Below are 12,431 nucleotides of genomic sequence, written 5' to 3'. Positions count from 1 at the left end.
GGGCTCAGGGGCAAACACCCCAGCAGAATTTGAGACAACCAATCTTGGTCTCTATTTCACCTACTTAAGCACTGACTGTGCTTCAAGCAAGGCACAGCCTTCCTTCCTCCTCCCTTTGCTAAGCAAAACCTTCTGAAGAAAAAAGAACAAAAAAATGAACAAAACAAAAAAAGAACAAAGGGTTTGAGCACCTTTAGTGCAGGAAGGATGAGCAAACATGCACAGAGCATCCGAAAGTGAGAGAGGAAAGGAAACAGCTTCAAAAGACTGACACAAGAAATTCTGGAATGATCATAAGATGACTTTATAAAGTTTTTATCTTAACTTCATTCTAAATATACAGAATAAAAAATGTTGGCTTCAGCATTTTGACATCAACCATCTCTGCTAACATCATGAAGTTGGAGAGGGTGGCTTTTCCAGCGTGCAATGCAATGGGACACTGGGAACTCAGAACAGCCTTACCATGAGGGACATGCAACACTTTGTACCCGGCCTGTACTCAGTTATTTACATTTTCATGGTCTTGAAACTGATGGAAAAAGCAAACCAGCCACCCTTCAAAAGAAAATGTTACCCTCAGGTGAGTCTGAAGTTAAATCAGGAGATGGGGAGTATTAAATCATCAGTTTTGGAAGTAATTTGGATGGACAACATTTGTGTTAAACTGCATTTAACACCCCACTGCCCATCCTGTAAAACACAACCCAGACTGGTGAAGCATTCACACCTTACTGAAACCTTTCTAAGTTTGTCAATGAAACCATTGCTCTAATATCCAAATTACTTTCAAAATAAAACAAACCAAAAAAACTTGTTAAGAGTTGAAAATTGATGTTAAAAATTTTTTCCCCCTTTTGAATAATGCTGTTTTTTAAACATATGAAAAGTTGTGTCATTTCTTGTGTCTGCCAAAACCCCTCCTGAGGGGGTTTTCCCATTTTTTCCAAGCTCATTTGGTTTTTTCTTCCGAGTACATCTTCTGTTGCAGTCGCTTGGCATAGCTCTGGGCCATGGAGTTGATTATAGATAAGATAAAATAACAAACCATGACAATCACCAATTTTTCAAATATCCAGGATAGCCAGTTTTCCCCCTGAAGAGACAAAACAGAAGGAGGAGGAGGAGAATGAAGATTAGGAACACGGAGAGTTCTGGGTGAAAGGGAAAAGCCTGACCGCGTCTTTATTCTACAATTAATCAAATTAAAAGCAGGAACCAAGTGCGAGCTGACAGGATTCCTGCAGGTCCCCTGAAAGACAGTGCAGGAGGGGCTGCCAAACCCACCGGCGGGCAGAGGACGAGTCCCTGATCATTCCCAGGGCTCCCAGAGTTTTTTATTATTCCCAGTATTGGCCGGGCTCCGTTAACAATTCGCGGAGCTCAGAATTAGCAGCCCCTGCCTGTCACTGCCTGTTCCCCGCAGAGAAATCAGGTTGGTGGTTAACAATGGGGTTTTTTTTCCCTAAATTGCCTTTTTTGGGTTATCTCCCCGTTAGGATCCCACTCTTTGGTGGGGCCCTGAAGTTCCCGGCCGCGTTTTCTTCACGGGAATTCCAAGTTGTGCTTTTTGTCAAGGGAGGGCAGCAAAGCCCAGCTCAGCAATCTCCGCGCACTGCCTGGGCCCGGCAGAGCCTCCCCAGCTCCGGCTCTTTCGTGGTAACAAACGGGCAAAGGGACCTTTCCAACAGCTGCAAGTTCTGCACGTGAAACGTCACTCGGATCCGTGGATTTTACCTCAAAATGCCTCAGCAGCCTGAAGAATTTCATGTCAAAGCTGCTCTGTCCCACTGAAAATTCAGGGCAAGTTTTCAAAAACTTTAAATACTTTTTTTCATATCAAAGGGCACCTCTGCCCCCATGTACCTGCCCCGAACGCTGTAATTTCTTTTCCTTTCAAAGACTCAAGGCTTGGGGAGTTTATTTCTCTTACTGCCCACTGAGCCACAGATCCCACTGGTTTCTGAAGCATCGGTGCTGCCCAGTTACCATTTCACGTGGAAAGGCAACTTTTTTGTCCTTAAATTTAACTTTCTAAAGAGGCAGCTAAATGCAGAGGCAAGACAAGCCACCGGTTTTGATTTATACTTTCGTTTTTTCTCTAAAGAATTTAAATCCAGTAGCACACAATATTTTTAAATCCCAGGTTGCTTTTAAAATGAGATTTTTATCTATTCCCTGGGTGAGTGCAGATCTTTGAAAAACAGAATGGGGAGTTATGATTGTAAAAACTACAAGTCTAAGGAAGGCAGGGAGGAAAAAGTGAGGGAGGGACGGAGGGAGGCAAAGAGGGTCTTACCTGTGGCACAGCACTGTCGGATTTGTGGTGAAGTTTTATCCTCTGAGCTTCCAAATATTCTTGAAATGGCTTCTGAAGAGAAGGACCTATACTCGGAATAGCACTGATGGAAAGTTCATCCCAGAGAACAAGACAAAATAGAGGAGGGAAAAAAAAAACGAAAAAACATTTTTTTTAAACTTACCACTTTACCTAATCAGAATAAAATGTTCAGGCTGAGACACAACTCAGCAGAGAACTCGAAGCTACTCGAGAAAACAGAACCCCACGAAATAAATCACATTTCATCTTTTGATCTGATACTTCGGGAGGGATGCATTTCCCCAGATCCTCAAAAAGTGCTTAAAAAGAAAAATCTTTCTGAGCGAGGCAGCGCTGGGAAGAGAGGAGGAAGCCGAGAGCCGGAGCATTTCCTGGGAGGCAGCAGCGCCGAGAACCCAATGAATGACTTCGGAGAAGTCCAACATTTATCAGCGGCAGTTCCTGTAAGAACTGGTTTGAACCGATTAATGAGGAAATGACTGGGGCTTGTGTCATCCCTCGGTTAAAAAAGAAACTGCTCGCCCAGGCCTCGCCCCTCTCCCTCACGGAGCCGGCCCCTCTGCCCGGCCAAGTCCTTTTTAGGACAAGCCGTGCGTCATCCCGGCCCCGAAAGAATGCGGGAGCCATCCCGGAGCGCCTCCCCCGAGCCGGGATTAACAAAGGAACAAAGGAGAGGCTCCGAGCCGGAGCCCCGAGCCCTCAGCCCTGAGCGCTGCCCCGAGCCCTGAGCCCTGAGCCCGAGCCCTGAGCCCCGAGCCCTGAGCCCCGAGCCCTGTGAGCCCGAGCCCTGAACCCTCAGCCCTGAGCGCTGCCCCGAGCCCTGAGCCCGAGCCCCGAGCCCTGGAGCCGAGCCTGTGAGCCCGAGCCCTGAGCCCTGAGCCCCGAGCCCTCAGCCCCGAGTCCCGAGCGCTGCCCCGGCCCGGGCCCGCTCAAAGCCCCGCTCCTAAAGCCGGGACCAGCCCGGGTTGAGAAGGGCAGCACTCGGCTCTCGGCAGCCTCCAGCCTTCCCAGCAACTTTTCCTTAAATCCTGCTTAGCAGGAGAACCAAAGCGCTGTAAGGATGGTCACAACCCTTCAAAATGTCCCCAAATTCAAATATAAATTGTACATGATAAGCAGGCCTGAGCTGCGTGGGGAGAACATTCCCAAAGTTGGACCCACCCCATCCTAACCCCAGAACGGGGCAAGTTCTCATTACTGACCACTTCAATTGTAAAGAGAGATTCTGATTTTGTTTCATTTTAAATAAATCACTGTGTTCTTCTACATTATTCAACTCCCCGAATTCAAATATCAATGTGAAATGAACAGCAGCAGCCCCACAGCCTGAGCTGTGTGGGGAGAACATGCCCAAACTTGGATCCACCCCAGCCACGGGGCAGTTCTCATTACTGATCACTTCAATTGCAAAGAGAAGACAGATTTTGATTTTTGTTTCATTTTAAAGAAATCTACATTATACATTAATGTAGACGTGGTCTTCTACATTAAAAAAACTCACCTGAATTTTGATTATTTGGTTTTATTATACCCACTACTCCTGCTGCTCCTCCAGGGAGGGTTTAGTAAAACCCTTCAGAGCCGAGGTACACCAGGTGTAACTCCACGGAGTTGTACAATTGCCCATCTCAAACCCTTCCCCTCAGCCTCCTGCTCTGACACCATATTCTCTTTTCCAGGCCGAAGCCCAATTAAAAAATAACAGCTTTCTAATTTTAGGAATTTATGAAAAGCACGAAACAAAGTGTCTCATTCTCCTCCAGTAAATCTATTTATTTCCTTCATGGCCGGGGGCAAAGGAGGTTTTTTGAACCCATTTCCCAGCAAAAGGTCGCTTCCCTGGTGATTCACCACCGGGTGAGGAAATTCTGTGCCCAGACTGGTAAAAATTCTGGGAAAAAAAAAAAAAACCTGTAGTGCCCAAAGCACGTCCCTTGTCCATTTTGTACAAGATGTGTCAATGTTCCAGAGGATTCCAATGATCCTGAGGTGTCCCAGCACTGGGAAAAGCTCTCCCAGGGCCGGCGGGACGAGTCACGCCGGGAACATCGGCCACATTTTGAGGTTTCTTTTCTTTCTCACCCAATTCTTGGGAGGCCTGAGGAGCGACTGCAAGGTAATGGTTTACTTTTGAACTGCTGCATGATTATGAAATGAGGAATATTTAAATGGTGAGGGATCAATGATTAACAGGGCGGTGTTCAAATGACTCCGTTCCTCACCGAAAACTGAACTGGGTCAGTCCCCAAATCAAATTAAGCACAGAACAAAGACATGAAACCCAAGAGCAGAGCCTTGAGGAGCTGCTGGTGCATCAAAACAATATTTCAAAAATTTTCTCACTAAATAATTCACTTTTTATTTCCTTTTCTGGGCACGGCTATTTGTTAAGTGCACAAAAGTAATTTTATCAAAGCAATTTTGAAGAACTGCAAGATCCTAAATGCAAGGACCTCAGCTCCTATTTTTGGTACATTTGTAAAGATTTTAATTATGAAAAAAATGTGCCCAGATTTAAATGGGGAGTAAAAAATAAGCAGAGGAAAAACCTAGAAAATCAGGGATCCACATGACATTCTTGAAGTCCTATCTCGGCAGCACAGTGTTGGTTACTGGTGCTTTTTTGGAAAAAACTTAATAATTTAATTTAAAAATTAATTAGTTTAATTAAAAAACAAACCATTTAATCGTCCACTTATGTTTCACCTGATATCCATAATCTTAAATATAAAAATCTTTAAAATAATTTCATTTGATTGAAGTGAGTTCTATATCCCTGCAAAGCTCACAAATCCAGCCCAGAGACCCCTCGGTGCTGACCCGAGGAGGGGAGGGGGAATTGGGGATGAATTTTGTGGGATCCGGGTGGGACCAGGCAGGGCCAGATTTGCATCACAATTCCTGCACTCAGCACCTCCAAAATCCTGCAAATTTCCCGGCACTGCAGCAGGAAGATGCTGGAAGATAACCCCGAATAATCCAAAGCCAATTCCCTGTGCTCCTTCGGGAATCAAACCCGGCGGCTTTCAAACCCAGAATATGGAAGGAGAAATTCTGATTCAGAAGTTGTTTTCATCCAGAAGTTGTTTTAGAAACTCTTAATGTTAAATATTATTTTTTTTGTTAGGATTCATTCTTTGCTAAATTTTAGTGTTTCACAAGGAGTTGAAAATGAGAACAGGCTCCCCGAAATTGCAGCAGCCTCTGGTAATCCTAAATTCACTAAAATTGTAACATTTTAGTCATAACCCATGATTTCTGTTCTAATAATACAACAGAAAACACCCATAAAAAATTAGGATTCACTGAAGAAACACTCTTGGTGCCTGTTTTCAGAACAATTACCTGGTATTTGTAATTAAACAGATGCACTTTTTCATTTTTTTAAACTCAGAGCTACAATTTCTATCCAAAAGACAAATTCTAAAGCTCTTTTTCCAATAAATAAAACAAAAGTCCCCATCTGTTTGAAGCAGCACATGACAGAAATTCAGCAAAGTTGCTCGAGGATTATTTTAAAAGTTACACCAAGAACCTGCAGAGTCTGACTCCAAAAACTTCCAGTCCAGTTACAGCAAATCTGAGTTTAAATTTATTAATTTGCTTTTCCAAGAACACCTGTCAGCAGCTGCACCTCAAATGCCTTTCACTGGTTGTTAAATGATATTTTTGGTAACTTTAAATCTTTTTAACAGAACCTTTGGAACTACAGGAAAGTTTTTCTCAAAGGCACCAGGATGAAGCACCAACCCAGAGGAGAAAGAATTGTGTTTTCCCTGGGCCAGCTCACAAAAAGTAGGAAATTGTTTGATATTCCAGTCATCTGCATTTTTACTAATATTAAAATACTTATTTATAACTATTTAATAATGGTATTTGCATTTCTGGAAGACATAATTTTAATCTTACAAGGTCTTTAGGAGCGTGGGTTGCTCCTGAGTGACTGAAATCTCTCAACCTGTGCTTGGAGAGGTTGGGAACACTCAGGGAATTAATTCCAACTCTGCTAAATCCTCAATTACAGTCTCTCTCAAATGCTGTGTCAGTGTCATTGCACCAATATCTCACAAGAATCTGTCACACCATACACTAGGATATAAAATTCCCATTTTAGCAAAGCATATGGGGATATTTGTTCACTTTTCCAGGGGGAAATGGTGGAATTCCCAAGTGTTTTCCAAAAAAAGATGTTGCCACTGTGGACTCAAATTTTGGGGACAAAACCATGGGATTTTTCATGAGTGAAAATGTAAAAGTTTACAGAAGTTTCTGATGAATAGCCCTGAGCTGTTCTCAAACTGCTCCTGATGCAATTAAAGATGGAAATGGGACCCTCAGAGCAGCCAGCCCTGAGTCTGAGCCCTGAGAGCAACTGGGACCCATCCCAGTGGGATGTCAGGAAACTGGGAGCACTGGGGGGTCACAAACAGGGGAGTTAATATTGACTTTAATTTCATTTAATCACAGAAATTCTAACCTGGAGGGAAAGCAGAGCCCCGTGGGGGAGCAGGAGGTGCAAACAAGGCTGGACACACCTGGGGAAGGTGATGCAATATTGAGTCAGGCTGCACTTTATGGATAATCCCTCCAATATTCACAGCCCTCAGCTTGGAAAATCCCTCTGACTCCACACACTGGGGCAAACAGCAGCAGCTCTTGCCCAGATTCAGCTTCTTGGGCCGAAAGAGGCAGAGCAATTCATCCTTTGGGAAATGGCAGCAGAGTTCCACATGAGGAGCACAGGGCAGAGCTCTGACACAGCAGCAATGCCCAAGGCCAGGGATTATCTCCTGCTGCAGAAAAGGGAGGGAAGAGGCACTGAGGGATGCCACAAAGAAAGGGAACGTGCTGGGATGGGCTCCTCCCTGCCCGGACCTTCAGCTCTTTACAAACAGATCATTTCAGTGGATTATTGACAGCCAGGCCAGAGGGGAAGGCAGAGGCTTTCACCTTCCCAGCCCTGGTGGAAAACATCACAATCCCACCAACACCAACTGTGTGAGATTCCCATTTCTCCATTCCTCTGTGGGAACACCAGAAAAATCCATCCTGCAGCTCCAAAGCAATGAAACATTTAGGAATAGGCACTGGATTTGGGGATTTTAATATTTAGGGTATTTTAGCCACCCCTCCCTCACAAGTTTCACTCCAGCACAGTGGGATCAACTTCTTTGGAAGTCAGGTATTTTAAAATCATTGAAAAACAGATTCCAGTGGAAATATTTTTATGCCACTGGCCAATTAGCAAAGCTGATTCATTTGCATAACGTGTCCCCTGTCTCAACAGGGCACCTTTCCTCGGGTGAGCCCTCTGAGCCTTCAATGGTTAATTTTTTTCCAGACAGTGATCTAAACTGGCTCAACGGTTAGTATTTTAATGAGCTGTCATTTCCTGTGCTGATAAAGATTCTCACAGTATTTAAACCATCCACTTCCCCGAGGCTCCACCACCAGCAGGACCCTGCAGTGACTCACAGGGGCTCAGCCTGAGCCTGACTCAGCCCTGCGAGCTGGGCCTGCCCAAAACCTGGCTTAGGTTTAGGGAAAACTGGGGCTGGGGCTGCCCAAAACCTGGCTTAGGCTTAGGGAAAACTGGGGCTGCCCAAAACCTGGCTTAGGCTTAGGGAAACCCGGGGCTAAAGCTGCCCAAAACCTGGCTTAGGTTTAGGGAAAACTGGGGCTGCCCAAAACCTGAATCCTGGGAGTCAGGGCTGCTCAAAACCTGGTTTAGGCTTAGGGAAACCCGGGGCTAAAGCTGCCCAAAACCTGGTTTAGGCTTAGGGAAACCCGGGGCTAAAGCTGCCCAAAACCTGGTTTAGGCTTAGGGAAACCTGGGGCTAAAGCTGCCCAAAACCTGGTTTAGGCTTAGGGAAAACTGGGGCTGCCCAAAACCTGAATCCTGGGAGCAGAGGCTGCCCAAAATCTGAATTAGGCTTAGGGAAATCTGGGGCTGGGGCTGCCCAAAATCTGGTTTAGGTTTAGAGAAACCTGGGGCTGCCCAAAACCTGAATCCTGAGAGCTGAGGCTGCCCAAAACCTGAATCTTGAGAGCTCAGACTGCTCAAAACCTGGATTAGGTTTAAGGAAACCCGGGGCTGCCCAAAACCTGGGTTAGGCTTAGGGAAACCTGGGGCTGCCCCAAACCTGAGCCCCTGGGGTCTAGGGCTCCCCAAAGCTGGACCCAGCTCCCTGTCCAGCCTAACCTGGAGTAGGCAGAGCCCCAGTTCAGCTCTGGGGCTGAGCTGTTCCCCATGCCCAGAGCTCTGAAGCTGCAGAAAATAAATCTGCTTTATGGTCAGGTTTAACAGGCAGGTTTGGGGGTTAAAAGCTTCATTTGCTCTCTGAGATAGGGGAGGAAGGAAGGATCCTGGTGGAGGTTCCAGGGGTAGCATGGGCCCAGGTCTGTCCTGGTTCACCTGAGCCACACTCCAGGGGCCAGGGCAGCCCAGGAGGCTCCAGGGCTTTCTTCCCTGGGACATTCTGTTATGTTCCATCAGTGCTTTCAAAATGAGGAATTGCAACATCTCTGACCTGCCCGTCCTCAGCTCTGCTCACTGCTGCTCTTTGGAACCAAACTTCTGCTTGCTTTTTAAAGATTCCTTTTTGAAAAACTCAATTTAGGGGAAAAAAACCTTTGCTTATTCAGTTAAATCCTTCGAGCCTTTTGCAAATAAACTCTTCTAATTCTGTTGTGATCCACTGGCAGCCTTTCAGCACCAAAGCTCCTCAAATTTCAGCCACATCTGTGTCCCTTTCAGGGCAATAAAGCCATTTTTGTGTGGAGCTGCTCTGCTGTGCTCAGGACACATGCCCCAGGTTTCTGGTGTACCTGTGGCAGGGAGGTTGTTGAGTTTTCAACCAACAATGTCAAGGGGATTGGTTTAACCTTCCCAAATTCCTCCCTGGAGGCTGTGAAGCCACTGCCCAGCTCTTCCCAGCCCAGGACAAGATTTCTGCTTGTCCCTTTATCAATTCTTGCCTTGTGCTCGAAAGAAATAACCTCAACCTGTACTGTAATTATTTTTGACTAAAAAAACCCCAACAATCTTTAAGCAAACTTTCCAGTTAGCTCAGTCCCCATGATCTCATTTGTGCTTTTTTGGTGAAAGGAACACCACGCTCCCTTTACCAGCATCAACTGAGATTAAGCTGTAAGCCAAGAATTATGGCACAAGAAATAGCAGCAAACTGGTTTGTCCAGGCAAAGCTTCCAGTACCTGGGACCAAAAAACTGCTTTTCTTTCACTGTGCAATCACTGCCACTGCCCTGCAGAGCTGGGGAGGGGGGGAAGATCTTCCACAAAAGCCACTGGGTTAGGGACACTTCAAGAGCACTGATATTTTTGGGTGGATTTCCCAGAGTTTGCTGGATTCTCAGAGGTAACACCCACGAGAAGAGACTTAAAAATCAAAGCAGCAAAATCTCACTGGCTTCTGTTTGAACTCCAGTTTATGCAGTCAGTAATTAAGTGAATAATGAGTCTTTCAGAACTAACAAGGCATCAGAGAGGCTGTGGATGCCCCATCCCTGAAGTGTCCCCAGGCCAGCAGTGGAAGGTGAGGGATGGGACTGGATGAGCTTTAGGATCTCTCCCAAGCCAAACCATTCTGGGATTCTCCTTTAGGTAGGAATTCACTGGTTTTGCTGTAGGATCCAGCCCTGGGCCTGAGCACCTCTTGCAGGAACAATCCCAGACCCTCCAGCCCTGGAGTTCACCATTAACCACAGCCAGAGGGAATCTGTGTGGGCAGGGTGGGATTTCTCCCTACAAAAATGTAGATTTTTTTCTTTCTTTCTGACCATTTCCCACCAGAATGGATCCCACAGTTTAGGGGATGCTGTGTGCTTTCAGAACTACCTCTTCAGTAGTTTTCTGGGAATTCTTAACCCACATTTAAAGCTGCCCCTTCCCAGAAAACATCACCCTGCTCTGGAGCACTCTGCACAGTGGGACTTCACCAACAGCTGGAGGTGAAAAACAGGAACAGAAAGATGGGGGAGCCCAGAACCCCCCAACACACGAGGAAATTAAAGAGTTTTATAAAACCAGCAATAAACCCTTGCTGAAGTGACAGAACACACAACAACTCCAGAGCACCCTGCCCCAGCAGAGCCCAGGGAGGGCAGGATCCTCTCCCAGCCCAGAGCAGGAGCTGCTGGGACAGGCTGGGAATTCCCAGCCCCGGGGAGCTCCAGCACCTCTGGAAATCCTCCTCAGCTTGGATTTGCACCTCATACAATCCCCACTGCTCAAACCCACTCATTCCCAACAAGGTTTGTTGCCAAAAAATCCTACCAAAATTTAAAATTTTCTGTAAACAGCTTCTTAATTTCCTGCCACGTTTTCTTTTCTGTTTCCTTTTTTTATTTAATGAATAGGAAAAGTATTTTATGATCTGTTTGTAAAGGAGACCTAGACAAATCTGTAAAATCAAATTAAATGATATGAAATGCCTGGTTATGGCAGGCTCAGTGAGGGACCCAGCAGCACCCAGTGACAATAAAAACAAGGTCTGCACATCAATCAGTTTTGCTTTTTGAATAAAAAATCACAAAATTGTCAAGAAATTCTCCCTGGCTTATAAAATCATATTTTTCTCAGACTTTATCTCACAACTCAATCTTCAGTCTAGGTTCCATTTATCCTGGCTATCAAATTGTTCATTATTTGCAGGTATTGTGCTCAGACATTTCCTATTGTTTAAGAGCAACAGCCCTGAGAAAGCAAAGCCTAAAAGTCATCGTGGTGGATAGGATTTGATTAAAATGAAGTTAGTGCCCATGAAACAGAGCTCTGCTTTAATTCAATAATAGGGCTTTTAGAGCAAGGTATTGTTTAACATGTTTGAGGCTCCCCTCCACCAGAAATTGATGAGGTAATGCTGGAGACAGCTTGAGCAAAGTCAAGGGTACCAGGACATTCCAAAAATCTCACTGTCTCCCAGGAACATTTTTTACCTCTGACATCAACCCTCCAATAAAGCCCGAGTCCAGCAGAGCTCCTGTGAATGCACTCGAAGTAATTCAATGCAAAATTATCTCCAAGACAGATGAAGTAGGAAAAATCTACTGGGTTTGGCTGAAAGCATCCACAGGAGAGTAAATCCTTGGAAATGTACCTGAGCTAGGGGCAGATCAAACTGTCTGCAGTGACTGATGCTGAGAAAAACTCAGGATGCTTAAAAGAAACCACATTTCCCTCTCTCCCTCTCTTTTTGAAAATAATGTTCACAGCAACAAATTAATTTTGAGTTTTGGTAGAGAGCAGATGATTGGAATAATAAAGCCAGGATTTGTTTCATCAGTGAAATGCCCTGCAAGGTTCTTCTGACACTCCTTTTCTTTTTCAGCATCACTGCTTGGAGTTTTGGTTTAAGAGGAATTATTTCCAGACATTCCTCTCCTGAAACTTTTCTTGAGGAGTGTGGTTTTTATGTGAAAATAGTTCTTACACTTTGGGCAGCAAAATATCCATGTACCCCAGAGAAGAGACTTTGTAAAAGCAGGAACACCTCAACATTTGTTTTATGGATTTATGTTAGGCTGGATTCATTTTAGTTTTAAAAAATCCAAACCAAACCTTCTCAAAACCAGGACACTTTGTCCATTTCCACAGAATTTAACAGAATGGGGACCAAGCTCCACAGACCAAATTTCTCATTCTGGTGTTTTATGAGTGATTTGATGTTGTAAATGTATGAGGTACTTCCACTTAAGGAGGATGTTTATTTTCAGCCTTAAACACAGCATAAAATCTCAGGTTTTTAATATGGAACCACAGCATTCTCTGATTTTTTTTTCCTATAAATACAATTTTCTAGAAACATTCTCATTTTTTACCCACTACACCCTGCAGAAAACCAGGGCAGACACCCCATAAATGCAGGGATGTGGGAGTGGAGGGGCTGAATTTTGGTTTGGGCTGAAAGTTCTGTGCTGATCCCACAGCCCTGAACCTCGGGGCCAGCAAAACCCTGCAGGGGCTGGGGGAAGGAGCTGAACCCTGCACCAGAACAGCCCTGAGCTCCCTGAGCTGCCTCTGCAGGGCTTTCCCCTTGCTGGGAGCAGGCAGCAGTGAATTCCTGAGGCG

At 45.2% G+C, this 12,431-nt stretch overlaps 1 protein-coding gene across 1 annotated transcript in view; it reads right to left on the bottom strand.

Moving 5' to 3' along the window:
- Nucleotides 1–288: 288 nt before the first annotated feature.
- VMP1 (vacuole membrane protein 1) overlaps nucleotides 289–12,431 on the bottom strand; it is a 62,485-nt gene continuing 50,342 nt past the window's right edge. The window contains exons 11-12 of the mRNA XM_036394957.2: nucleotides 2,300–2,402; nucleotides 289–1,096 (exon numbers count right to left, since the gene is read on the bottom strand). Coding sequence (XP_036250850.1) covers nucleotides 953–1,096; nucleotides 2,300–2,402 — 247 coding nt within the window. The 3' untranslated portion in view covers nucleotides 289–952. The remainder of the gene's footprint in view (nucleotides 1,097–2,299; nucleotides 2,403–12,431) is intronic.

The sequence above is a fragment of the Molothrus ater genome, chromosome 21 (assembly GCF_012460135.2).
Source record: "Molothrus ater isolate BHLD 08-10-18 breed brown headed cowbird chromosome 21, BPBGC_Mater_1.1, whole genome shotgun sequence".
NCBI classification, from domain to species: Eukaryota; Metazoa; Chordata; class Aves; order Passeriformes; family Icteridae; genus Molothrus; species Molothrus ater.
The sequence above is the reverse complement of the archived record's forward strand: the minus strand, read 5'-3'. Positions and strand labels throughout refer to the sequence as shown.